At 39.0% G+C, this 27,894-nt stretch overlaps 2 protein-coding genes across 8 annotated transcripts; one reads left to right on the top strand and one right to left on the bottom strand.

Moving 5' to 3' along the window:
• Window positions 1-6,589: 6,589 nt before the first annotated feature.
• ptprna (protein tyrosine phosphatase receptor type Na) lies at window positions 6,590-20,295 on the top strand. 4 transcript variants are annotated; one of them, XM_061841030.1, is made up of 22 exons: window positions 6,590-6,690; window positions 6,869-7,001; window positions 8,258-8,456; window positions 8,548-8,688; window positions 8,812-8,940; window positions 9,341-9,375; window positions 9,734-9,996; window positions 10,908-10,994; window positions 11,084-11,163; window positions 11,269-11,333; window positions 12,740-12,949; window positions 14,869-15,129; window positions 15,237-15,384; window positions 15,491-15,564; window positions 15,790-15,867; window positions 16,400-16,519; window positions 17,042-17,208; window positions 17,547-17,561; window positions 17,983-18,036; window positions 18,598-18,662; window positions 19,499-19,572; window positions 19,663-20,295. In XM_061841030.1, the coding sequence occupies exons 1-22, from the start codon at window positions 6,650-6,652 to the stop codon at window positions 19,732-19,734; spliced, it is 2,511 nt and encodes an 836-aa protein (XP_061697014.1). In that variant the 5' UTR covers window positions 6,590-6,649; the 3' UTR covers window positions 19,735-20,295. The 4 variants fall into 4 exon arrangements, with proteins under 4 accessions (XP_061697014.1, XP_061697011.1, XP_061697013.1 ...); XM_061841027.1 differs by having other exon boundaries at window positions 6,662-7,001; XM_061841029.1 differs by having other exon boundaries at window positions 6,662-7,001; window positions 14,917-15,129.
• Window positions 20,296-20,630: 335 nt separating this feature from the next.
• On the bottom strand, window positions 20,631-27,133 carry dnajb2 (DnaJ heat shock protein family (Hsp40) member B2). Of its 4 annotated transcripts, none has more exons than XR_009798071.1 (11): window positions 26,873-27,130; window positions 25,256-25,352; window positions 24,896-25,005; window positions 24,712-24,765; window positions 24,424-24,540; window positions 23,641-23,715; window positions 23,436-23,559; window positions 23,089-23,159; window positions 22,674-23,009; window positions 21,057-21,142; window positions 20,631-20,963 (listed from the first exon to the last, which is right to left on the bottom strand). XR_009798071.1 is itself a non-coding variant. In XM_061841038.1 (11 exons), the coding sequence occupies exons 2-10, from the start codon at window positions 25,318-25,320 to the stop codon at window positions 21,114-21,116; spliced, it is 981 nt and encodes a 326-aa protein (XP_061697022.1). In that variant the 5' UTR covers window positions 25,321-25,352; window positions 26,873-27,133; the 3' UTR covers window positions 20,631-20,963; window positions 21,070-21,113. The 4 variants fall into 4 exon arrangements, 2 of the variants coding, with proteins under 2 accessions (XP_061697022.1, XP_061697023.1); XR_009798072.1 differs by having other exon boundaries at window positions 22,713-23,009; window positions 26,873-27,129; XM_061841038.1 differs by having other exon boundaries at window positions 21,070-21,142; window positions 26,873-27,133.
• Between the last annotated feature and the right edge of the window lie 761 nt (window positions 27,134-27,894).

Genomic DNA, 27,894 nt, shown 5'->3' on the forward strand with positions numbered 1-27,894 from the left:
GGCAAAGATTTATTCTTCTGTTCTGCTGTGACACTTGAACGCAACATGCTGAATCCGAGGTCACGACGAGCTGTGCTGCTCCTCACCATCATGTTTCACGCGGGGCTGTCAGACAGATACGGTAAGAAGATGGAGATGGATGGATGCTCAAAGTCTGCATGTTTTTATCTTCTTCTTCAACAGACATCCCTCACTCCGAGCTGTGACTTTTTTTTTTTTTATCAACATCGTGCTTCTGTCTTTATGTGATTTATCTTGCCAAACTGATTGCAATCTGTCATCTGTGGATGATTAGCTACAAGATGCCAAGTGAGGAGTGATAAGCAGTGCATTTTGTATGCTCTGCTAATTCATTTTTCACAGAGAGATAACAACCATATGTCCACTTTTTACTACTATTTAGTTTTGTGCATCTTGTTTAATGTTGTACCTAAACTCATAATAAAATATATAGAGAGAGGATTTGGGGTGGATGCTTCTATTCTTTTTCCATCTTTATTTTCTTAATTCCACTTCTGTTTTTTTAGCTCAAACATGCAGGTACACAAGTTGAATACCCTTTAAGGAGAATGTAAAATTATTTGTCTTGTGTAAACTAGAAGAATAAAAATCACTGATAGCTTGCCATTGATTAAGCTTCCACAAAGTCAAACATACAAGTCAATAAAATGTTCTGTAACATATTTTGGTCTTATCCAATATAACTCTATGCATTTGGGTTTATTTTACAATTATATTGCTTTGAATGCGATGATGTTCGGCATCCCTTAACTTGATCTGTGATCACTGACTTCTAAATAGGTGTGATTTTGAAAATCGTATTACAACATTAATGGTAACCTAGTAGTACTTTGTATTGCACAATTTGCCTTGAGTAAGTCAGCATCATTTGAAAAGAGGTGAGAACCTGTCATGGCAACTGAGCCTGACATAAAGCTTTTTGTGGCTATGAAATAATATCTGGCCTTCCTTCCAATAAGCATCTGATCATACACATGAAACCAGGGTGAAGTTGGTCTCAGGCATACTGCAACTGACGCTGATAAAATACCCTTTTTCATTAACCTATATTATTTGTTGTCAAAAATATCCTTATTGCATTGGTAACATTGACAAAAATGATTTTGGGCTATAAAATCAAGAAACTCAAAAGTTATTAAAGCAAATAGTGATCAGGATTTTGGATATCAATATTTACTAATAGATCTACAAAAGCACATGGGTAAAAAAAATTCTTTGTCAAGTTTTGTATGGGATAAATTCTGTGCTCTAAATTGTCTTTTGTTGTGGTGGCTGGTGAAGAACTGTGCTGCATGAAAATGAGATCTGTTTCTAATATTCTGGTTCCCATATTTATCAACATGACAAGGGCTTAACACCTCTTCTTCAGATGCAATTAATTTTGAAACTAACTAACCATTCCTACAATACATTGTTGCACATTGTCAGTCAAATTTTGAGTACAGAATCTTTGCTGCCATGCTGAAGGTTAATGATATATGTACATTTATGATGTATCTACCTGTAGTCACACACATGCTTGGGATTGACTTTGATTTGATTTTGATTGTGTCTAACATACAAATGGAGAGCAGGGAGCTGCAAATCAGACCGGCAGACAGAGATAACCAAGCATTATCCGAAGCACTAGCATCCTGTCTTGCGCCAACCACAGAGGTCTTCCTCACAAGAAAACTAATGAGAAATAGCAGAAGAGATTCATGAACAAAACCTGTGAATTGAACCTTAAAAATGCTGCAGTTTTAAAGAATGTATTATGTATTGTTTATCAAGAGATCGTAATATTTGGACACTACACCTGAAACAATTTATTTTTAGGACACCGTAACCCAGTTGTTTCACATTTCTGGGGTGTGAGATTTGAATGCAAGGTCATTTCAAAAACACAGTTAACTAAAAATTGAATATCAGCCGAAGTCCTTTTTTTGTTCATGTTTATGTGCCCTGTGATTGACTCACAATCAATACAGAGTTTACCCACCCTCTCACCTAAAGTCAGCTGGAATAGGTTACAGCACACCCACAAACCTAATTAGGATAATTGATCTCGAAAATGAATGGATGGATGGCTTTGGTGGCTGACTTATTGTGAACTAAAATCACTTGGGTGTGTTTTTGATTGTTTTGTTCACATCACAGTGCATTGGAGAGTTGCCACCATTATCTCAGACTTTGTTGCATTCACAAATTTTACCTGCAGGCCTTGTGTGTTTTTTTCTCCATTAGGTTGCCTGTTTGAGAGAAAACTGTGCTCCAGGGATCAGTTTTGCTCTGATGGTAAGACACACATAGTATTTATGGTGTCCGGTGTTTACAATAAATATATTGACAAATGGGTTGTGCAACAAAATGTCAAATCGAGTCAAGGATTTTGCTCCCTCTAGCAACCCATCTCCCACTGTTACCTTCCCATCTCCCTTTCATTAGCTTTACCGAAACCCCACCTCCCTGCACTGCTGTTTCCATGGCAACACTGACATCACGGCAAGGTCGACACCCCCACAGTTGTTGCGCTAATACAGTGATGAGTCACTGACATACGCTCACCCACAGCTCGGTGGAAATTGCACTTTCGCACATAGTATAGCCAAAGCACCGAATATAAAATTTGTCTGTAGGTGCAGTCCGTCAGGCCAGTGAATTGGAACCGTAAATGCATCAATGTAAATGCAAAGACCCACATGTTTCCTGTCCCTTAAAAAAAAAAAAAAAAAAAAAACAACAGTTGAAGGTTAAAGATTTTCATAGGACCATGAACAAACTGTTCCAAAACAGTTATTGGGATGATTTCTGGTGATTGTCAAAAATGAAAGATAACCAGAACATTTTTTTAATCAAAACACAGGAGGACAGTCTGGATTACAGTAAAATGTTTGCAGACATTACCTAAATCATATACACAGGTTCATCTGGGGGGATTTTTGGTTATGAGAAAGTTCACACAGATGCATAAAGTTCTGGGCAAATGCATTTCTAAGAAAATACCCAACCAAAACACATACAACTCCAGAGGGAGTATATCAAACTGAGGTGGAAAAAAATGTTCCTGCATATACAGCCATATAGATCTAAGATTTTCCATGCCAAAGTAGCCAAACAGGACAGGCTACAAAATAAAAGCAATCAAGAGATCCGTCGTGATTTTCAAACTCATACTACCAACACCATGTAGTTGTACTCATGTTGCAAATCAGTGAAGACTGACAACCACCAAGTCAACAATATGAACATTTTGGTAAAAGTGGAAACTGACAAGTATAGCCAGAAAAAAATAAACAACAGTTGCTCAAAAATGTCAATAATAAGATAGGAACACATTCAGTGTATGATTTTTGTAGTGTTGTTTTCAAATTCATTGACTGCACCGCTTCATTTCGGAAGCAAAGGCTTTCCAGGCCTCACTTTTTAGCCATAGCCAAAATAGTCAAATAACATTCTAGAACACAATAAATATATACTGTATATATTATGGAAATTAATCAAGAAGACGAGACTTCCGCTATCTTTGCATTCTGAACGTAAGACAATGCAAGCAGCAAGGAAACTTGCTTCTCATAATTGTGTGTGTTGTTAGCTGTGTTATGCCAGTACGTTTTTTATTAAGTGGGTTCTAAATATGAAAACTTGTGAAGAACATTTCTGGATCTGCGGCTTGACTCAGACCGTTAACCTGCAAAAAAATATATTGATTTTTCAATGTTCCATGAAAATATTTTTTTTGCAACCCAGCTAACTAATTAAAGAAACCCCAGTGTAATCAATTAAAACTAATTATCAGGTACCAATTAGTTTACGTTACAAATTTAGTTGTATAATGTATTTTCTGCCTTTATTCTGCAGGTTAACATAAAAAAAAATTCTCACCGATCAACAAGTCTAAGGAAATAGAATTTAAGGTTAAATCATAAAGTGTATATATATTTCTTGGTTGAAATAAGACTCTATGTGCTCTATGATATTTAATTAGAAGCTAAAAAAGCACATTAATCCTTTTTAATCTGCTCATTGTAACAATTCAGTGTCACGGGGTTTGTGTCAGATTTAGAGGGTGTACCGAAAGACTGCAGTGACTCATCGTTGCGCCAGAAAAATATCCTCTCAGTTTTAGACATTTTCTCTCATTGCAGTCTGAAAGTGGCCTTTTTTGTTGTTGTTATTTGTTAGTATTTTTCTAATCCTAGATCACCATAATGTTTGAGTGAAAAGTGGGGAGTTCTGTTTGCGCTTATCACATTGATCAATGATCAAATCATTCGTCAGTCAAGTTATCGCCACGCGGCCACCTGTAGGTGAGTAGAAAATGTTCAAAATAGGCGATTAGTGACACTGAAAGGCCATTGTTGAAGGTACCGTAGCAATCAGGATAAAATTGTGTGGGCTGCACTTCAGTTGCATGAGTCACTGTTAAGTGCGACTGTGACCACACGGGACAGAAAGGTGGCATCAGGAAAGCTGTGCATATTTCATACTCCCAACCAAACAGAAGGCAGCATATTGCAACGATTGAGAGATTTGTGCTTAAATGAATATAGAGCTCACACACGTGACATCACCAATTTCACGCCGCCATATTACCGGTCAATAAAAGCTGTTCGACGGGGTGGGCGACATTGAATCAGGGCAGGATATACACAATGCCCGAGACTTGTTGTGCTGTTAGTTGTTCCAACAGACGAGACAGATATTCAAAGAGATCATTCTATGGAATAGAGCTCATGCACATGACGTCACTATTTTCACGGCCCCATATTGCCGGTCAAAAAGAGCTGCTCAACAGTGTAGGGGACATTGAACCGAAGCAGAATATACACAATGCCCGAGACTTGCTGTGGTGTTGGTCATTACAACAGACAAGACAGATATTCACTCAAGATCAGATATTCAATCAAGATCATTCTATGGAATACCATCTGAAAAGACCAGAAAATATCGATGAATTTTGGCAATTAAACATGATGGATGATGCCCAACCAAATACACACGACTGTGTCGCGATCACTTCACTTCAGGTAGGAATTATTCTTCTCAATCTCAAATTCCCAAGAAGTATTTTGAATGCCAAGTTGGCTCATTTGAGAACAATGCGTATTAAAAAAAAAAAAATGACAGGGACACGGAAGCATGTTGCAGCCAACTTCTCCCTGACAGATGTTTTTTTTTTATTTTTAAATATGCATTGTTCTCAAATGAATCCAATGCGTATTTAAAAAAAGAAAATAAACCATTGGTCACACAGAGGTCTACGTAGGTTAACTTGTGGCCGCAACACGCTTCGTGTACAGAGGAGCCAACTCCATCTTTTTTTTTTTTTTTATGCATTGTTCTCAAATGAGCCAAGTTGGCATTATAAGTACTTCTTGGGAAACAGAGCCAACTTGCTTGTCCTCTTTTTTTTTGTTTCCAATCATAGTTAATGAATGCGAGTTTGTGTAAAACCGGGGGTCATTTATTTTAATATTGTTATTTGTATTGAATACTAGCTGAAAAGATCGATGGATTCCGGCAAAGGTTAACGTGTCGCCAAACACATTTCCACATTCACAAGCCGTCAAAACTGTCACTATGTGGGATTTATTCCTGATGAGAGCAGATCCAGCAACAACGTACTCGTATGCGTCCAGACTTTTATATGCTTTCAAACTTTTCCGTGTAAATGTTGGCGATCTAGATCTAGTTGTTCAAGACAAGCGGAAGCGAATTAACAGTCCAATTTCTTATCGGCGAAAACATTGATTTCAGCATTAAAACGGGTCCTCTATGCCAAGTTTATCTAATTTTTCCATGTACCGTCCTTTATTTTCACCTTCTAAATGTCTGACGGTATCGGACAAGACTCTGGGCGTCGTGCTACAAGATATATTTCCGTGTCATCTCCAACCGACTTAACATTGAGCAATGCTTAGCTTGACCGGCAATATGGCGAGGTAAACAAAAGTCACGTGATTTTATGACATAGGTGCACAAGCTCTATAGACAAGACAATATTTTTTTATGTATATATCGACACGGGCTGGCGTCCTAAATTCGATTTAATGTATGGCTGTGTGTTTGTGCTCACCAGATGGGCTGTTTGGTCGATGTCGTAGTTCGAAGCAGGAGCGAGTCCGGTACCAAGTGACGGTTCCTATATTGAAGAGGATGGAGGAAGTCCTTAAACAGCTCATGCTACAAGGTGAGTTTGTGTGCAAGCCAGTCTATTTAAATCAACATAACAACAGTTTAAAGCAATCCTAAGAATACATAATGCATAAATAATAATAAATAATAAAACTTTGACATGGCAATGGCATGGCATCAATACCATAACAGCTCTGCTCTAAATGACGTGATCTTTGATCCTCTTTTAAAAAAACACTATGGTAATCAATAGTGGACCAGATGGGATAGATCAGATAAATTCCAGTAGTTTGGATATCGTGTTTTGTTAGTGTTAATACACCTAAAAGTAAATGACGCTTTATCACTGTTGGGGAAGCCCTTGTGTAATATAAAACATTTTCTTACACTGCTTTAAAAAGTAAACAATATTGGTCACTCCCTGTCTGTACTTTCTGTGTATGTAGGTCTTTCCTGGCAGGATGACATCACCCAATATATTTTATCAAAGGAACTGAAGAGAGTTCCTCACATGACCCAATCGTCCAAACCGAACTCTTCCTTGCAAGTGCCGTAAGTTCTCTCCAGCTGTAATCATGTTTAGTGATGCAGAGCTAAAGTCATGGAGAGGTATCCGATCAATCCCTTCAATCCTCCCTCAGCTGCAGTTTAGCTCCCCTTGCACTTTATCTGTAATCCACTACTGCATGTCAAGCTTAATCCTTTTTTTTGTTCCTGGCTGGGTGGCAAGGTCCAAACAGCACGTTTCTAAGTCAGGCTCTGCAGCACCTGCCGGCAACTATGTGGACTACATGATCGTTGACCCACCTCGGCTGCCAATACCAATGCAGGCAGCCTCCATCAACCCTTACATGTACCAGCAGGTTAGACTCACACATGCAGCTGAAGACCACCAAACATTTTTTCATTTCTTAACATTACTTGAAAGTCACATGCCATCTTTTTTTTTTTTTTTGCTTAACCTGTGATATATTTTTGCTTAATCTGTGATATATTTTTGAGATAATTTGGGTTGAAAATGCTCAGGATGCCCTTTTTCAAGCTATTCTGGTTGGTATACTAAACATGCACTTGAGACAGTTGGATTTCTCATTAATATTCGGTATGTGAATAAGATTTTCGTTGGTTGGATCGCGGTTATTCTTTATTTAAATATGGAAAACAGCTTTGTTCTGATTGGTCCTTTGTGTTATATTTGTGTCTTGTTACTTGTGCTGGTCAAGTATTCATAGCAAATCCTTCAATACAGCATCTTAACACCACGATGAAGCAGAATTTACCATGCAGTGGATTGTTGGCCATCTTTTAGGGAATGTGAGCTGAAGGGGGCTTGGGAGAAAATAAAGTGAGGATGATTTTTTTTTTAGGTTTAGGCTCATTAACTTGACTTGAACCTGCCTGCAATGTTAATTGCTAGTGCACAATTTGGTAACATTGTAAGTAACTTACCTATTTCATCCACAGTTATATTATAAATTATATACAAAGTTAAATGTCTTAAAAGGCAATATGCAGTACGTATACATTATAGACTTTTATGACTCACTCACTTAAAGTTGTGTTGCTGGTCAGCTGGTGCCAACCATGAAATGTGCTCATACTTGATTAATTATTAATCATCTACGTCACAAACACACAGGAACGTTCTCTGGTCATTTTGCAAGACTGGGGCCGTTTATTACCTTTTCCATTCAGTCAACAAACTGGATAGGTAGGTGTCAAACTTAGACCATATCACGGACTCATTTTGACCGATGTTATGGATGTAAAATGATTTTAAGCACAATGCAACCTTTCAATTTTCAAAAGATCAAAAGTCAAAAAATGACAACAGAACTCAATGATTAGGCTACAGTATGCATGCCATACCAGTATTTGGGAGTGTACATATGTAGTACATAAAGCTAGATAGTTCACCGCTGTTGCTGTTGGGAATCACGCTGTTAAATTAACCACAAATCAAAAGAAAGAAAGAAAGAAAGAAAGAAAGAAAGAAGAAAGAAAGAAAGAAAGAAAGAAAGAAAGAAAGAAAGAAAGAAAGAAAGAAAGAAAGAAAGAAAGAAAGAAAGAAAGAAAGAAGGAAAGCAAAGTAACTGGGAAATATCTCTGGCAATGACAGCACAGGCACCAAGATGAAGCAGAGAGATCTCTCATTGGTGGAGGAGGAGGCTATGCCCGCCCTTCTGCATGGTCACAGGCCAATCACAGAGAGCGAGAGCGAGACAGACAACTCCTTCAGGAGGCACTGTCCGTCTATTTGGCTTCTGCCCCTTCGTCCTCTTATCGCCATCGTGGGTCAACCTCCTTGGCCTCTGCTGGTAAAAACATTACTAATACTAGGTCTCCAATATTGTCATGCATCTTAATACCCATTTGGCTATTGTAATTCATGTCACAACATATTCTCAGGCCTCCCTTATTATGATGACTTGCAAATGGAGACACCACTGGACTATGCAGACGATTACACCCTAGAGGAGAGGCTTGGATCCACAAACAGACAACCAGCACTCCAAAATAAGGCTTACAGCACCCAGTCAGGAAGCAGTGGTGAGGAAACAATGCACATACTTTGGTCCTTGTACAAAAACATTCTAATTAGATATTCATGTATGCATGAACTTACTGTAAATGTGTGGTTCTTAGTCAAGCTTATGCTGTACTATTTATTAGATGGCTTGCCGCAAAAAATGTCCGGCGTCCTACAGAGGTATGGGATTGACCCCAAAGAGCTCAGCCAAGAGCAGCTCTACAAACTAGCCCTCATACTGCAACTGCTGCAAGCCCAAGATAAGACACAAGGTATTGATTGGGTAGTACTAGTTACCAAAGCTGATCCATATATTGTACAGTATGAACATCATAGGTAGAAATACACTGGACAATATTTTTGGCGATTACACCAACAGTACATAAAAATGTGACATAATATGGGATTGGTCTGGATTTTGTAGTTTATAGACTAATTTCCACGCTCTTGGAAAAACTGCCTCAAAATTCGAGAGCCTTGTCTGTGTGAAGTTTTGCATAATTTGGGAGAAATAAAGAGTCTAAAGAGTTTTATGACTGAGCCATTGATTGGTTCCGGATTTTTCCATTAAGTAACCTGATTTACTATCAGCTTGATGCCTGAAACTGGAGTTGAATGAACTTTGCTGCTTTAAAGATAATGTTTATTTGCATTGTGTGGTTCTCTCCGCAGATCCAAATGAGAAGGACCTTGTCACTCTCAAGGAGGTACGTCACAATTTATGTATTTATAAGCTTCTCAGAAGATGTGGTTTATGTTCCAAGGTTAAAGTACTTCATTTGGGATAGTTGAAGTCTAAAATGTGAGCAGAGATAAGAGTGTATACTGTATCTGAAGAGTTCAGATGCAAAAGCAGATACATTTTAACCATTTTTGTTGTTCCTGTAGATTCTTTGATAATTGAAGCTCTCAGAACCGATGGATTCTCACTGATTATGTGCAAATTTGACGTCCTCTAGCTAGTACGCCCAGGTGCAATAGATCCAATCCTAGAAACAGTCCAATGTGTTCACCTGAAGCAGTCATCCTTGCCTAATACAGCTCTCCTGGCATTATTCTCAACAGATGCAGCTGTTAAAAACAGACACCATGCCTCGGAAAACGGAGAAGCTTGCTTCTGTCCCCATTGCACCTGACACCGCTCAGGCCCCCCAACCTGTGTCAACTCTAACCGCACCTATGACGAAGAGCATAGGGCCTCCTTTGTCTGTCTCACAAACCCCACCGATGGCTCCTGGAGAAGGAAATGGTGTAGAGGAGGAGGGAGTGCCACAAGTTGAGGCTACAGGCGCCAAAGAAGAATACGGCTACATTGTAACTAACCAGAGGTCAGTTTTAGATTGAAAATCAACATCTATTGACGTGATTCTCAAACTTGAACAACCAAGAATCAGCTCAAACAATACTCCCAAGTACCACCATATTGACCTAAATCAAAGTACAGTAATTATAAAAGGTTTTACATTTTCATTAAAAATGTGTTTTTAGTCCTAAAATGTGTAGCTGTCTTTATTATTGTAAATAGTTACATTATTGTTGTTATTATCCACAGTTTGAGCATTAACACTGCACTTGGACATAGAAAAAGAAAAACTCCACTTAAGTAACAATTCAATTCAAATTGTATTGCACTTACTGTAAAAATAAAATGAAAATTGTACTTAATAAATGTTTACAAATAAACAGGTCTTGAAGATTAAATACAATTATATTCCACTATAAAATTGTACAACAAAAATTGAAAAAATATACTGTCCAGGATTTAAAAAAGAAAATGATTTTTTTAAAAACTTGTATGCAGGCTTCATTCCTGTATGATGGAATTTCATCTCATGTTCAGTCATTATTTTCTGTACCACTTAAAAGAGTCGGCATACCACTAGTAGTAGTACCCATTCATTAATGAATTCACCATTCCTGTACTGCATCCCACCAGTCTAAATTGGATTGTTTTTATTTGGAACATCATGATTTTTGTGGGTTGATCATTTTAAGATGTCAACAAGAGAGAAAGCTCTTTTTTTATTTTATTTTTTTTTTCTTTCCCAAAAGACTGAAGGAATTCTCAATAGTGGACATTCTCTACCAGTTTTTGAGTTGACTTATCAAATAGAAATTTTAGTTATATCTTGGAAAACAAATGCTGGTACTGTATTCCAAAAGTATTAATTCTCTGAAAGAAAGAAAAAAACATTTAACCAATGATACAAATTAACATGATAAAGGTTCTCCTTCCCAGCCCTCTGAGTTTATATGATGGAGTGAAGCTTCTGGAGCTTCTGGCTGAGAAAACACAACTGACAACCAGCAGCTTCATTAACATTAGGTTTGTGTGTGCAATGCATGTGTTTTTATTGTACAAAATGACTTCGTCTTTTGAGGGTTTGTGTGAGCATATGTGTTTTGTGCTGCTAGCGTGGTGGGACCGGCGCTGACATTTCGTATCCGCCAGAATGAGCACAATATGACAGCTGCAGATGTGGCAGCTAAAGCTGGTGAGACTCGGAAAACAAATATACAAGCACAACGTTGTACCCACGCAAGCTTTCTTTTTTCCTTGACATTCAACACTGACACACTTGTTTTGTTTCTTACTATAGTGTCTGAAAAAAGCTTCTTGGAGTCCAAGACAAGCCTGAAGATTTTACAGACTGGTGTGGGAGAGGTACAGGATATACACACACAAGCACAGGATTGTAGTTACAAATTCAGGGTCCCCATACCTAACCATCTTGAAAAGCCCCCACAACTGCGCCGCGCCTCACATATGCAAACTACCCGTTGAGGACAATGGTGGGTTAGAGTTTCCTGATCATAAATTAGGCAAGGGGGGAGTAATGGGACTAATCGTCAATGAAGGGGGATGGCTGTATACATGGTGACGGCAGCAGCTGGCAGTGGATTGGTCAGCCGAAGCCAAGTGGCACCAAACAGGGAGGGAAAGGTGAGGGGGGTACTGTCAACAACTCTAGTCGTTGCGATGGTGAAAATGGCGCTGCAAAAGTTGACTTCCCATCCCCAGTGTTAAAATAAAATGCCAGTGGCACACCACTAGCTGGAAGAGCTATCTCTTGGTCTTGTTGATATTTCAACTTTGAAAAGTAGCAGCACCAAACTATTAAATGTACCTATCATACAAGCCCTGGATATCACACATTTAAAGAGTTTTTTTCTTTCCATCAAATGTTGCCCCAGCTTGAAACAGACAAACACTGGTACACTGCTCGTACACTGTGTCCATAATGCATAATGTCTTGCCGCGCATATGGTCCACCTTATTATAGCATTAAAAATGTTTTTAATAAAAATTACAACCAGTGAAGATCAGTGGTATGGAAAATGGATGAATGGATGAATAATTGGATGGTTAGATACTGATGCATTAATAACATACTAATAATTTTTATAAAATAAATTAAAATGATAAATGGACTAGATTTGACTGTCAAATGTATTCAATTGAGAATTATTTTTTACATTAAATATTTTTTCTGTCTGGTACTTTTTTTTTCCATAAACACTGTGCGTGTGACTGAATGTGCCAGAGTGAATGAGTGACAACACAACCTTGAGCACCATTTCATTTGTTGCCATGGTGCTTTGTCCTCCTCTCCCCCAGTGTGGCGCCCAGATCCGAGGTACTATGACAACAGGTGTCATTAACCTATTCCCCTCATCCCACAGACTGCCAGCATGAATCACCGCCAGAGATTTTTTTTTCTTAATTAATGGACTAGGGTTATCCATTTTAATATGAATACCAGGTTACCATGCACGTACACTAGTGTCGGTGGTAGTGATGTTATAATACTGCAGGTATGTCCTCTACAGTATAAAAACTGAGGCATTAGTAAATATATGTGTGGATATTATGTATTCGAGTGATGTCAGTCAGATGAAATACATTAGTATGCATTCTGAGACAAGTTACATTATCAAAGCAAAGATCCAATTATTCTGCAGCGTCCGCTCTCTAATGTACACTGATGTGTACTTCCTGTCTTCTTTGTCCACGTGCCCTTATCATTCTCACTTGTTCACATGTATGTTTTTTATTTTTTATTTTTTCAGAGGACAAATGCACAGGGTCTCCCTCAGGTAACCAGGGTTTCCCAGGGCTCCAGTGGGACGGTCATCACACTAGTTTCCATGGCAGTGGTAGGAGGAGTGTTGATACTGGCTGTGGGCATTGCATGCCTCAGACACTACGCTAACCAAGTGGCCAATGGCAAACTTGGTCTCGGACCAGAGGGAGGGTCTGAAACACACTTTGATTATCAGGTAAGGCAACAATGTTTTGTTTTGTTTACCTTGAGACATTTATGCCATTACTAATTTCTAAAAGTTACATTTCCTCATTGTGCTGCATCATTGACATGAGCATACTTGGCCAACTGCAATAACTTGCACTAATGCTGTGTATTTGCAGTAATGTTCGTTTGTCTTTTTTTTTTTTACCATAAATCTTCTCAAAGAACAGCTCTGCACAAATTCTGTATAATGTTTTTTTTTCTCCTGTAGTAATTGTAGTTAGCACAAAACATTGCAGAGTACATTGTACGGGCTGTATATTTATTATACTGTATAGCTACCAGGAGGCATGGTAGACAACTAGTAGAGCGTCTGCCTCGGCGTTCAGAGGACCGGGTTTCAAATTCCAGTCCGCTTGTGTGGAGTTTGCATGTTCTCCCTATGCCTGTGTGGGTTTTCCCCAGGCAATCCGCTTTCCTCCTACATCCCAAAAACATGCATTAATTGAAGACTCTAAACCGTCCCTAGGTGTGAATGTGAGTTCAAATGGTTGTTTGTTTATACAATATGTGCCCTGTGATTGGCTGGTAACTAGTTCAGAATAAACTCCGCCACCTGCTCAAAGACAGCTGGGATAGCGTGCCACACTCCCACGACCCTTGTGAGGATAGGCGGCTCAGAAAAAGAATGGATGGATGTACAGCTGTCATAGTAAATTCGTCAAGATCCTAGTCATAATCTATTTATAGCCATTGTTGTAGAAATAGAAATGTTGATACATTATTATTGAACATCTTGTGCCTTCCACACTGGGTATACTGTGCAGCGGCGCCCGTATTTGCATGGAATAGGAATCATGCGAATAGCAAAATATTCCTGACAACACCCCAATAGGTTTATAAATGCCTGCAAATGCCACAAATTGTAGCTAACTGAAACTCCTTAACTCACTTTAACCAAGTTGTTTGGCACCAACATGACTTATCAACAAAGAAATCCAGCATTTTATTTATTTGGGCTGCGCACAAAAACAGCAAATATGTAAGCTTTTCAGAAAATAACGGGATCAGTTCAAAAAGAACTCTGCAATTATGTAAATTTGTGTATGCCCAACGGCAAATATGTAGAGATTTCATTTACATGGTTTAATTTTTCCTCCTTACAGCACTTCAGGATAAAAGCAATCTACATTTCACACTTAGAGAGTGATATGTAGAAATTTAAAGTAAAGTAAGTAAAGTATTTGCATCAAAAATATTCTCGGCCAAGAAATTACGGTCACCTGAATGCTAAATAATTAAATGTTATTACTCCTCTTGTTGTATGAATGCTGAAAGACAAAGCTGTCAGTGCAGCAAGAGGACATAGAATAGTGGAAGTATAGGGAGGGTGATTAATGAGGGAAGCCCATAACCCTTAAAGAATGTACTGTATTCTATTAAAAGGGGGGGAAAGGTAGTAGATTGAGTAATGATGAGGGATGATTCTCACTAATAAATCTTAGTAATACACTTGACAGACTGCACAATCACAATGACCCTGGAAACAGTACAGCACAACAGTGAGCAACAAGCTTACTCGAAACCTTAATTTATTCAGAGGAAGCCATTACACAGCTTACTGGAGCTGAGGGAAGATAAGAACTGTTGCTTGAGGTCCAAAGGATTATGGCAAAAAAAAAGACAATGATGTGGCAATTGTTGGCAATAAATCACTAGGGACATTTAGTTCCTGATACAAAAAGTTAAGACCCAATCAATCTACTTGTCCGCTGAATTGTTATACGTGACGACAAAATCTACTAGTATCTTAAACTTTACATCAACCATATCAAATAAATATTTTCATCTTGCCATACCCCTCAGCACTCACACGCAGTTGCACAACAACCTACTGTGAATTGAGTTTTGCATTGCAGTTCCACCCCTCTGTCTCTATTGCACATTCAGGAACTATGTCGACAGCACATGGCGTCTAAATCATCCCTGTGCCGCCAGGACTGCGTGGGTGCCACAAGCAGTGGCGTGGCGGGATCCGCCATCAACACTGGTGGTCGACGAGGAACAGACACATCCCGCGTGAGCAGCGTTTCCTCCCAATTCAGCGATGGCCCACAGCACAGTCCGTCCTCCACCCACAGCTCCACTCCTTCCTGGAGTGAGGAACCAGCCCAGTCAAATATGGACATTTCCACCGGTCACATGATTCTGGTACATGAGCACCCAACACAAATCATGGTCATTGGTGGCATTTCCAGTTGTGAAAACCTTCTTTTGCTTTAATGAGAAGGCATTTATGACCTGCATCTCTGTGTCAGGCCTATATGGAGGACCACCTTCGCAACAAGGACCGACTTCAGAAGGAGTGGGAGGCACTGTGCTCCTACCAGGCTGACCCAAGTTCTGTGGCAGTGGCTCAAACTCCCAGCAACATGACCAAAAACAGACAAGCTGAATCGCTCCCATGTATGCGTTGTTCCCACCCCAACCCCCACATTATTCAATCACATTTGTGTCCCAATTATGTACTATTTCCTGTTTTATTTGTGTAAGTCTCCCTTTTTCTTCAAAGATGATCACTCACGTGTGAAGCTGAAAAGGGAGCTGAACCCCAGAAAACAAGATTATATCAATGCAAGTTTTGTTGTAAGTAGTTTTTTACGCACATTATTAAGAGCACATTATTTATCAATACACATTGCTTCACTCTCAATTGTCAGGTTTAAACGTAACATCAATTTTGTAAATGACTGTATGAGTGTACTGAGCCAAAATATAACTTCACAATATGAGATTCAATACAGGCTGTGTAATATTTATCAGATACATTATGTTCATTAGCTTGGCTTCTTATTCCATTTCAACCAATAGTTTGATCACGACCCTCGCCAGCCAGCATATATTGCCACCCAGGGACCTCTGCCTCACACAGTGGCTGATTTTTGGCAGGTTAGTACATTATTGTATGTAGTACAATCATCACATCATGCAAAAATAAGTTATGCAATGGTGAATGTGAATCATAAAGACCTCTAACACATGCATATGAAATCTCTGATGCCATTGTTATGTGCTATGATCTAGGTCACCGATAGTGGTACACAGAACAATGACTGCCCAAGTATTTTTCAGTTATATTTGAATTTTTAATACAATGCAGTTGCATTTAGTCTTTAAGAAGAGTTTGCTTTTAAAGTTACATTTTTAATTCAACTTTTATATGCAGTGCATATTTATTGATTTTTTTTTCCCCATCATGTAAATCTTCAAATTGTCAACTGTTTTGGGGGTCTTTGAAGATTGTGGTCTTCTGTGCCTCTGTATTTTAATATTGGTAATAATGATGGTACATAGGAGAGCTTATCAATTCTTCAGGTGATACTTGGTGTAGAATGTTTGAGAACTACCGATCTGGATGTATCTCAAGCTATTAATGGATGCGCTGACAGCCATGCATGTGCATGTTGTTACTTTCCTTCAGATGGTTTGGGAGAATGGCTGCACAGTCATTGTGATGATGTCTGCTCTGGCAGAGGACGGACAGAAACAGAGCGAACGATACTGGCCAGATGAGGGTTCATCGCTGTACCACATCTACGAGGTTATGGTTGATTTTGTTCTTGTTATTTAACCGTCAAGCTGTAAAATACTTGTCATAATTACTCAACAAAAAGCATGAAGTTATGTTTCCCCCTGGTGACATATTACAGCAGTGACTATCTAGCCTCAGCAAAAGGTACACCTGCACAATGAAGAGAAGAAATTTTCAAAAAGGTCCCCCGTTTTCATTGTAAGATAGACATTTGAAAGATATCCCAAATGTTTTGGTTGTCATTTGCAGTAATGTACAGCGTCTTTTCATTGTGTGATACGGTGTATGTTTTTAATGTTTGAAAAACCGAAGAAAAACCGACGCAAACCCTACCAGAGATTTGAACATTGAACCTCAGCGCTGTTAGGCCAACCACTGTTACACCAAGTTGCCCATTTCTTATAATTTGGTTACATTATTTTGTTGCATCCTGATAAACACCTCAGTCAATTCTGTACACCACTACAAAGTACAACCACAAGATACATTAGGGTTTGATTACCTCCTCGACCACCTTTGGTCCCTCTATAGGTGAACTTGGTGTCAGAGCATATCTGGTGCAAGGACTTTCTGGTGCGTAGCTTCTACCTGAAGAACGTCCAGACACAAGAGACAAGAACTTTAACACAGTTTCACCTACTGAGCTGGCCATCTGACGGAATCCCTACCTCAACACGGCCCTTGCTTGACTTCCGCAGGTGTGAAAGCACACAGACACAAATGCACATGAACCCTGTGCATGCCCTTGATTTGTCTTCACACAAACCCAGAAAGAACATTTTTCCCAGTGGAATAGCCACTTGTCACCTCTTATTTTTTTATCTTTGACTTCAAGATGGTTTTCCTACCAGATTGGGAATTATCACACCATATTTTTTTTTTTACCAGACAACAATCTGAATAAAACTCTCCTCAAGAGAGAGAAACAATATATTTCTTAAATGTTTCTCAGCTTCATCACATCTGTCCATTTATGCCATTTCCTAGTTTGAATTGTGTCCATTGACTGCTCCTTCTCTCTCTCCCTCTGTCCCAGTGCACGTCCAGATAGGTTTGTACTCGAACATCTCCCAGTGTCATTTTTGCGGTTTGCAGCTAGTACTCTGGCTCCAGTTGCATAGTCACAAAAATGAGCATTGGCAGGTGTGACTGGCTACTGCAAGAGGGACTGTGAATCCGGGGGCTTACTACCATTTTACCACTTCCACCATCTCACATAATATATCATCCTGTCATCCTTTAGTTCATTATTCATTTCATTCCTCTTGTTGCTCGGCTCTCTAATTGCTTTTAATTCAACCACAAACCACAAGTAACTTGGGCTGCATAATCCTGCGTATGCAGTCATTAATCTTCTTTTCAAAACACTTCACTCTATTACAATTCGCCCTGTGAAAGAGGACAGTAATGCACCCCTGTTGTGTGTCTTTTGCTCTGTTTTCTTTTTCTATTCCTCCTCTGATCCTTTTCAGGAAGGTGAATAAATGCTACAGAGGTCGCTCCTGTCCAATTATTGTCCACTGCAGGTAAAGAAAATTACAGTAATGAATACACTACCTCACATAGAAATCTGAATTACAGGAAACTTCACTCACAATTGACAGTTTAAAACAAGATTTACTTGCTGTATGAATACTATGGTCCTTGTTAGTCTTTTTCTGATTAGCAACACACGTTTCGTTACCACTTACAATGCTATATTTTATCAGAAAATATAGTGTAAGAAAAATCAATTATTGCAAAACCCTACATCAAAAAGGGTGCATGGTAGCCGACTGGTAAAACACGTCCACTTCACAGTTCAGAGGTTGTGGGTTCAAATCCAAGGTTTCTATTCCACTTTCCTCCTACATTGCCAAAACATGGATGTCAGGTTAATTGAAGACAAAAATGTCCATAAGTGTGAATGTGAGTGTGAATGGTTATGGTTTCAACAACCCTCCTCTCACCCCAAAGTCAGCTGGGATGGACTCATTCACACCTGGAACCCTAGTGAGGATAAGCAAGATGGAAGGAGGGATAGGTCACTAGACATTGAAAGAAGATATTCATTATACTGACCTTTTTGTTTTGTTCCACAACTGCAGTGATGGGACTGGCAGAACTGGCACGTACATCCTTATTGACATGGTGCTGAACCGCATGGCCAAAGGTCAGTCTTCTCTCCCCCTGCCCACACCCACATACTGTATTTTTAGAGTCATGTGTTTGATGTATACAGAAAATATTTTGTTTAAAATGGCAGCTGGTAGAATAATGACAAAAAACTAACATTTACAATTACAAATAACCACAGTTTTGCAAGCCCTCACCAAATGTTCAGTATTATTATTATTATTGTTGTGGTAAAATGCCTGACTCAAGACATAAGTACAGTATAAAAATGATTTTCTTCTTAAGAAATTGTTTCTTGTACATCAAAACACTCCATATCAAAAATTGCATTTGTTACAAAATTACAGCATTATAGAATCATTATATTTACTTTTTTATATACAGTAAATTTATAATTGATTAGATTTCTCTAAGCCTCAGAAGTAGGCCATTCTGCCTACTTTGTAGTCTAAGGTTGGCTAAAGTAACCAGGGTCCTTTAGAAAGGTGCAATAAAATTCTTTCATGAAATCCTACTTCATAAAATCAGTGAAATGAAAGCATTTTTTATGCAAAACATGGAAAATTTTTCATTGATATTACTACCATATGTGTGCAATTCATTTGCCATGACTATATTTTTCTAGACAGAAGCTATCCATTCAACAAATAAAATTTTCATGTAATCCATTAGTGAGCCATAGTATTTGTGCTTTTGTGATAAATTGTATCAATAATATTATTTGATGGAAGAGAAAATTTGACCTGGACTTACCTAACGCATCTCAGGTTATAAATCTACATGGAAACAAATCGGATTATATTGTGTGAGAGCACTGTAAATGTGTGAAAATTTGATGCCTGAGAAAAAAAACTTGGCCGATCTTGTCTTTAGGAGTCAAGGAGATTGACATTGCTGCCACATTGGAACATATCAGAGACCAGAGACCTGGCCTGGTCCGCACCAAGGTACCAGTCGTGTCATTTATGTGCAATTAAATAACTCCTACATGTTCGTATGTTTTTCTCACAGCTCTTACTCTCACTTCTCCCACTCAGGACCAGTTTGAGTTTGCACTGACAGCCGTTGCTGAAGAGGTTAATGCCATCTTGAAAGCCTTGCCACAGTGAACAGCTCCACCGACTGACACAAACCAATGACTCAAAAATATTGCAAGACAGCCACATTTCCAGCAGATGCACTTGAACGAAGCAGTCATGTATCATAGTACTATGAGAACTTCAAAGATTTATTCAGTTTCATAAGTTTTTTAGTTTTTTTTTGTTACATTTCTGTCATATGTGAATATGAATAATTTTGGACAGCTATAAGACAGAAGACTACATGTACAGTGACTGTGTGACTTCTGAATTTCTGTGGACCAGAATACTGTATGCTAATGTCTTGTGTCAATTTCAGTGGAGGTTTTTTGTTCTATTTTTTTGTATAGTGAGGCTTGGCTTTGCCTTAAAAATTATTGTCTACAATCATGTACCACCCTGTATGGATTATGTACTGTAAACAGTGCACACCTCTGTGTTTCTCAGTCATCTTCAGTGTAAATTGTTATATTTCTGTGCAGCTGTGATTAATGTAAATAATTCCCTCTGATGACTGTATTTAATGTAGCAGACAGGTAAAATACAATATCTATAAAAATGTATTTTTAACTTAATAAATGTGTGATGTGATGCAGCAAAAAAAAGTGAATACAATTGTTTTTTTTCAACATTGAGTCTTGTGTGTGGGCACATTTAACTGGGCACTGTGCTAAAGTTGAATGGTCCTAAAGCAGTACAATTTGGAATTACACTGAAACTTCGGGGAGGGGTAATATCTTCTCAAGTCAGAGAAAGAAAAATTTGAACCAAAGTTACGCGAGACGTCAGCATACCTCACCCGAAGTAGACGCATTCAAAGCTGTAATCATCGAAAAAGATTTATGAATGAAAAGGCAGCTGTTTTCAGCAACAACCTATTATGAATTTGTGAGTAATAATATAGATGTGCTAGACACTCAAAAGTCTGAAAGAAGCGCTTTATTTCCTTGCTTTACACAATAGCTTATATGGTAAAACTATGTTTCTGCCTTACATATACATTTCAGTTTGATGGGATAAATGTTCTCTTGGTGACCATTTTACCCTTTACCACTATTCTTCTTCTAAAAATTAGTTACAACTCAGCACAAACAAAATGTATTCATTCAAAGATCACAAGAGACATTTTCCAGTCAGTTCCATCCAGTCTGGGATATGCTCATTCGCATTCACACATACAAAAGCAGTGTAAGTCGTTCATCACGTAGAAGCTATGTTGGGCAGAGAGACAAGTGCATCAGGTGATATTGAACTTTGACCTGTAAAAGCAGAAATGTAATGAGCTGTGATTTACTAACTAGTGAGACAAAATACATGGTCAGAGCTACATGGAGCTTCGAGAAGGAACACACTTGCGCACTTTACCGAAAGGTAGGGTCGTGGTCACAGCACAGCTTGAGGCAATCGGATTAGCTGGTGAAGGCCTCAAAGTCAGAGTCTGCAATGGCAAGCAAGAGATTTCAAAACAACTTTCCAACAATATAAAAAAAATGTAAAAAAAAAAAAGTGTAGTGGCAACAAAAACCGACTCTTGCGGAAAACTACAAATATTTTTTATAATTGAATAATTTTGTTTCTCCAAATAGACTAAAATCCTCTTAAAATGTTGACTATGCGTTTGCTAATTATGTTATTTCAAATATTCCATGTTCCATGTAAAATTGGATTATGACTGTGGCTCAGTGTGTGAGAACTAAGTAAACGTTACCACGCTAAACGACAAATCAAATATTCCAACCCTCTTTAAGCTCAAACATTTATTTGTTATTGCACTTTGAAAAATCTGTAATATGAAGGACAAGAAAACAGAAAAACACAAAAAATAACTTGTACTGCTTTAGCGGTAATCTGCTCTATTCCCTTGGCAACAACTCTTCTGTGGCGATGTTGTTATGCTCTGGCAGCATTCCATAAATTAAATGAGAAACAAATACAAATACTTCTTGCTTGTTGAATGCACTTCAGAGGGAAATTCTTTGCTTACTTTGGAAGAAATACTCATTAGTTTATGTACATTTATCTGTTTGGCACATTTGCAAGGTGAAGGCCAGTGTGTATCCATAATTTAAATTATGTCATACAAAAGCACCAGTGGGATACAAATTTAAACATTTCTATGCCAAATGGGGATTACATTCAGTTGCGCTGTTACCGTATAAACAACTGGATCTGTTCTGCTTAAACTGAGCAAGTATAGTGAAACAGCATTTATTCACAAGCTACTTGCAAAGGAACATGTGTCCCAACGATACAATGTTAGAGTTGATGAGTTAACTCTTTTTAAATCTGGCGTGCATTATCACAGAACGTTCTGTGGTCCACTTTTGGATTCTGATGCTCAGCATGTCACAGTTCTGATATGTTACCTTTTAAAATGACCATGAATGAGGTAAACATTATGGCATGGTCGCAACCGACCAAAAAAATAAATAAATATCACACACAAAAACACACGCTGAAAAGGGTTAGCGTGCGTTGGCACGCACACACACACACACACACACACACACACACACACAAAACCTCAATACAATTTACTCCCTTCCCACTCTTGAGAATTCACTACATTAGAAACTGGCTGAAGTTATTGATTTAGTCATGTTAAATATTCGGCATATTTGCACATCGTATTTCATAATCCTTAATGTTTACTTGCATGCATGACCTTTTAGATGTTAAAAAATAAATAAATGCAAGGCCTCAAGGTCAGGCTGACCTCTGGCATAAACGCAAATGCTAAGGCAGCTCAATTCAATGAAGACGCATGCTCCATTAACACACAATGCACACAGACTTCTTTTTCTTTTTCCTATTGCTATCACTGCTTTCCATGTCAGGGCCTTGTGGCACTACATGTCCAGGGCCTGAATCCCTTCTAAGCGCACCCTCTTTTTCAACTGGAATAGCATCGTCACGAGCACCTGTGTTTGGATGTTTTGTTTCGAAAACCCCGCTTCCTTCGTGCTCACCACTTCTGTCAATCACAGCTGTGATCCCACCCCCGGCACCTGATATTAAGTCGGGAGCAGCTGCTTTCTGCTGGGCTTCCATTTCTGACAAGCTGCACGCCAACGCCATCTGCAGATCTTCATCGTCCTCGTCTTGCTCGCTCCCAGTAACCCCCCCATAGTGGTAAAAAGGGGCGGCGCTGAATGAGCGATTTGTGCCTGCATTATACGGGCTGGACCTGGTTCTCCCAGTTTCATGACGTGATCTGTTTAGGATTGAGGGATTCTGAGGTGGTTGATGGGGCTGGTCCTCTCGTCGACTCAGCTCCAGCGCGAGAGCCATTTCATCCTGTACGCCTATGGCGGACAACACAGCATTCCAAGTTGTACTCGTACAATCAACGAATGGATTCATCCACAAAATAGTTTATCTTACCATTAATTAGCACAGTCTTTAACACACCATCTTCCTCAATCTCCGTTCTTTCCTGCCCGTTCTCTTTAATTCTAAAATGGAGAAAGAGAACAGCAGAACTTCTAAAGTCATGCAACTTCAAATTTCATTAAATTAGTCTGGAAAATACAAAATTTACTAAACTTTAAATCATAACAATAACCACAAATGTCTGGGAGAGAAAGAGAGGGGAGGTATAGACAGAAAAAGTCATTGTGTTAAAGAAACATTTCATGCAACTAACGCACATCATGGAAAGGATTGAAATGGGGGGAAGGGTTTACGCAGAAAAAAAGTGTCATTTTTGGAAGTTTCAAAAAGACACTTACTTCTTGGTAGTTGTGCGTTTGCCATTTATGACACGGGTGGAAGTAGACACAGATTTGAAATTGCCTCCCCCCATACTGCCCATATCATGAAAACCACCCAGTGATGAAAAAGATGTAAATTCAGCTGTAGAAGAAGGAAAACAATAGAGGCTTTAAATTTGTAATAGGTATCAAAGAATACATATATAGTATATTGAGAATTTACCTCCAGCTGAAGGGAAAGAGAAAAAACGGCTCGGCCCGAGGCGGGAAGACGAACCCCCAAATGATGAGAAGTCATCTAATGGAAAGTACAGAAACAAATTATCAGGATTGTTTTCTTTATAGTCAAGCACATTGGTTGTTTCTGATGAAGAATAATAAAATAGGAAATAATGTAACCTCCAAACTTAACTAAACCTGCTCCTCTCCAAAAGTAAATAATGGTCTGACTTTCTTTGCTCAATTCACAATTCATATGCATGCACACAGCATTCATGAACTTTACGATTGTTTGTTGTTGTTGTTTGTCACTTGTAATAGTTGGCATGGTGACTCAGCAGGTTAGAGTATTGGCCTCACAGTTCTGAGGACCGGGGTTCAAATCCCGGCCCAGCCTGTGTGGAGTTCGCATGTTCTCCCCGTGCCTGCTCTGTATCCTATATGGTCGGCGTCGGAAGAGCATCTGGCTGTAAAACTTCTGCTCCAATAACTCAATCTGGCTAGTTCACTAGCCATAGGGAGGAAGTCCCACCCAGCGCCGTCTGGACAACGAACTTAAAACAGATGATGATGTTTGTTATTTATAAAGAGGTGGGTCACTGATAATAAGACTTGTAGGCCTCTGATTTCCCCGGTGCAATGTTTCATTTGATTACATTTGTTCTGAACTATTTATTAATGTACAAACTAAAACATAGTTATCATAGTGAAACATTTTTGACTAACCTCAAAGAAATCTAATTGCACATGATTTACAAAAGAAGCTAGAGAGTTGCACATGATTTACCAAAGAAGCTAGAGAAGGGATCCTGGCCACCAAAAAACTCCTTGAAAACCTCATCTGGACTACGGAATGTGAAGGTGAATCCTGGGAAATCTGAAGAGAGGTCTGAGTTGGAAGAGCCTGTGTAAAAAATAATAATTAAAATGTGAATGGAAAACAGAGGCAAAAGAAAAACAGAAAGACAACAACATAAGAGTAAGGAATGTTCAGTATGAGACTCTATATGGGAGGAAATGGGGGAATGAAATGGGAGAGCAGAAGTAAGGGGGCAACAAGAACCATTTTCTATACCTGAGCGTCTTATTCCATCACTTCCATATCTGTCATAGGCGTCCCGCTTACCCTCTGCACAAAACAACAAAAATGATCCAAAAAAAAAAATACTTCACTCGCCTCTAGAATTACGCCAAACGTCACGGAACAAATGTCGGTCGCAGATGAGTGAAATGACATGTCAACATGTGCCAGGACTTACGGTCAGAGAGAATTTCATAGGCCTCTGCAACTTCTTTAAACTTCTTCTCTGCTTCCTCTTTGTTGTCTGGATTTTTGTCAGGATGCCATTTTAGTGCCAGTTTCCTGTAGCTGAGTTCATACACAAAGACAGGAATGCATGTGGGCATTGTGGCAATGAAAGAAACCTGCAGTCCTGCATAATCTAGTTACCAACAGAATACTGAGAGGTGTTAATAATGTCACCATATACTGAAAAGCAAAACAGCCCTTAACATTACAGACATCACTCTATATCCCAAAAAAATAAATAAATCAGCTAACGTGTCATGAGTTGGAGAATTGACATAACTGTAACATTTGGAAAGACAGGGATACTCACGCCTTCTTGATGTCATCCTGAGAGGCTGTTTTGGATACTCCCAACGTGTTGTAGTAATCCACCATGTCGCCTCCCGTCACTCCTCTCCACAGCCCTCCTAGGTAGAAAAGAGACTTTCTTACTGGGAGCAATGTCGTATATCAGCTTTGACAGGCCAAACTACATTCTGCAATTAGCAATACAAAGTACTGGAAAACTGGTCATAATGAAATCATTAGGCAGATATTTAATAATGTGACATGCCAGTTTTTGTTTGAAACATAACACGACAATTGTGTTCAAGCCATTAAAAAGTGCAAAATGTGTTATTTTAAGTCCTCAAATTGTTATGATCGTTTTATTTGGCAATCTAAGCAGGAATAAGGAGAAAATGCTATTGCAAATAGTTAAACATTTGTGATACTGGATGGGTTAAAAGTGGGTGCAGTGTACAGAACTTTTTTTAGTACAAGCAAAAAAAGTGTTCCGCAAAGGGATGCAGGATATAAAATAAAAAGCATGAAAAGAAAGTAGGAAGTAAGTAAGTTTCTTTCAGCTTGTCCCTTTCGGGGTCGCCACAGCGTGTCATCTCAGATGAACGCACATATATGTTTGGCACAATTTTTACACCGGATGGCCTTCCTGACGCAACCCTTCTCAGGGAGTGGAGGCCTCGGTGAGATACGAACCCACAACCCCCGGTTTACCAAACCAGTGCTCTAACCACTGCGTGAGGACACAAAAAGCCGCTCTGACTGAGGGAAGAAAGGAGGACAGGAGGTGAGGAAGAAAGAAGGTTAGGAAGGAAAAGATAGGGTGAAAATTGAGATATCAAATGTGTGGATACTGTAATACTTTTTGGACGTACTCTACTTACCTCACTGACAGCCAATCAAAAGCCATCAAAAGGTGCCTGAGCTATGCTGTGAATAGACAAGTAATCCCCAAGTAATAGACAGCCAATAAGATTTGTAAATCCATCTTGATCCAATGAGATGGCATTAAAACACGGGTTTTGACAAAGTGAAGCTCCTTAACTCACTTCAAAGTTTTATTTCTCTTCATCTTGGAGTCAATGAAAAATTACTTTTATAGTTTTGGTTTGAGGACGAAAACGGCAAACAAGTCCCCATCCTTCAAACAAATCAGTAATTAAGCGATTTTTTTTAAAATGCAGAATTCGAATTTACAGGGATTCACTTGTACATCAATATTTTCAAAACATGTAGGAACCAATATCCTACTTTTTATTAAACGTCATGGCGAGACACACAATGAGATCTGCATAAAAATAAACGTCAACGCAATATGTTGAACCATCATTTGACTATTTTAGTTCCTCAGGCTCTCATGTCAACTTATTGGTGTGTTGCCAAAAGTGTCAACACTGAGGAGGGGGCTCGGTTAGGGCTTCCAAACTGATGCAAAAGCCCTAAATGCAAGCCTGAGGCCCCTGTAAGCAGCATTAAGTGTGTGTCGAGAGCATCGGCATCCCACTCACAGAAACTGGGGTTATACACGTACATTTTGCCTACTTGAGGCTAAAAACATAATTTCTCTGTGATGTATGTTTTTGGGTGGCACACATGGAGCACAGTCAAAGAGAAAATAGTAGTCTGAACGTGTAACCTGACCTACCTTCCGAACCTGACAAAAGACAAGGCGGTTGTTGACGGAGATAGCCGTGTTTCTAGAACAGTCTCTTTCCCGATGTGTCGTTCCACCGTTGCCGAGCCTTCCCCTTTTGTGCTCGACACTCCACGTGTGTCAGAACTTGCGGTTCTACGGCCCAGTTAGCTTCGGTGTTGTGCACATTACGTCACAATCAGCTGAGAGAAGAAATAGAGCGTCCAGAACATACCGGAGTTTGGTGACGCCATTAGACACGCCCCTGAATGCTGCGTTCCATGTAACTCAGAAATCCTGAACTCTACCAGCCATAGCTGAAGGAAAGAGAAAAATCTTATGACAAAGGCCGTGTCACGATGGTATTATGGGTTAAATCTGAAATTTATTGAATTATCCTAAATTTTCAACTCCTGGAGGAACAAACAAACGGCTGTAGTATCGCGATCCGTGCGGTCAAAGGTGTTATCAATTTAACGAAATTGATAATGTTTCGACTTGTCCTCAACGCAACATACTGCCCGTTCCTGTGAGATTAACTGCCACCACATTGAAAACACTGAAAATATTCAAACAAAAACCTAAAATCATATTCTAAATGACAGATTTACAAATAAACCGACGATGCCAAAATGGAAATGGGCGTATGACTTGGAGAAAATGTTTTAACTGATTTTAAAAGATCTACGAACAAACTATTACGTATGCCTCCAACAGGCGACGCTGTTTTAGTTAGGAATGAAAGAGTTGAGGGCCATTTAAACAATGTTGGTTTTAAATGGTTCTTTCGCCCAGTTAAATTCACGCAGACATCGTCATTGGAGAATAAATTCCATCTTGTGGTAAACTTTACTATTGCAAATGGACTCGTGCAGGGGATTCCAACTTTTTACACTAATATCACTTGGAAAAATACTTTACTGCCCCATAATACAGACTCAGACTGGACATCGAATAAGACGGGATTTCAAGACGGTTAGTGATTCAAATAAGGGTTGCAAAACAGGCTTAGCATTTCAACATTTATATCAGCT

The sequence above is a fragment of the Syngnathoides biaculeatus genome, chromosome 14 (genome assembly GCF_019802595.1).
Source record: "Syngnathoides biaculeatus isolate LvHL_M chromosome 14, ASM1980259v1, whole genome shotgun sequence".
NCBI classification, from domain to species: Eukaryota; Metazoa; Chordata; class Actinopteri; order Syngnathiformes; family Syngnathidae; genus Syngnathoides; species Syngnathoides biaculeatus.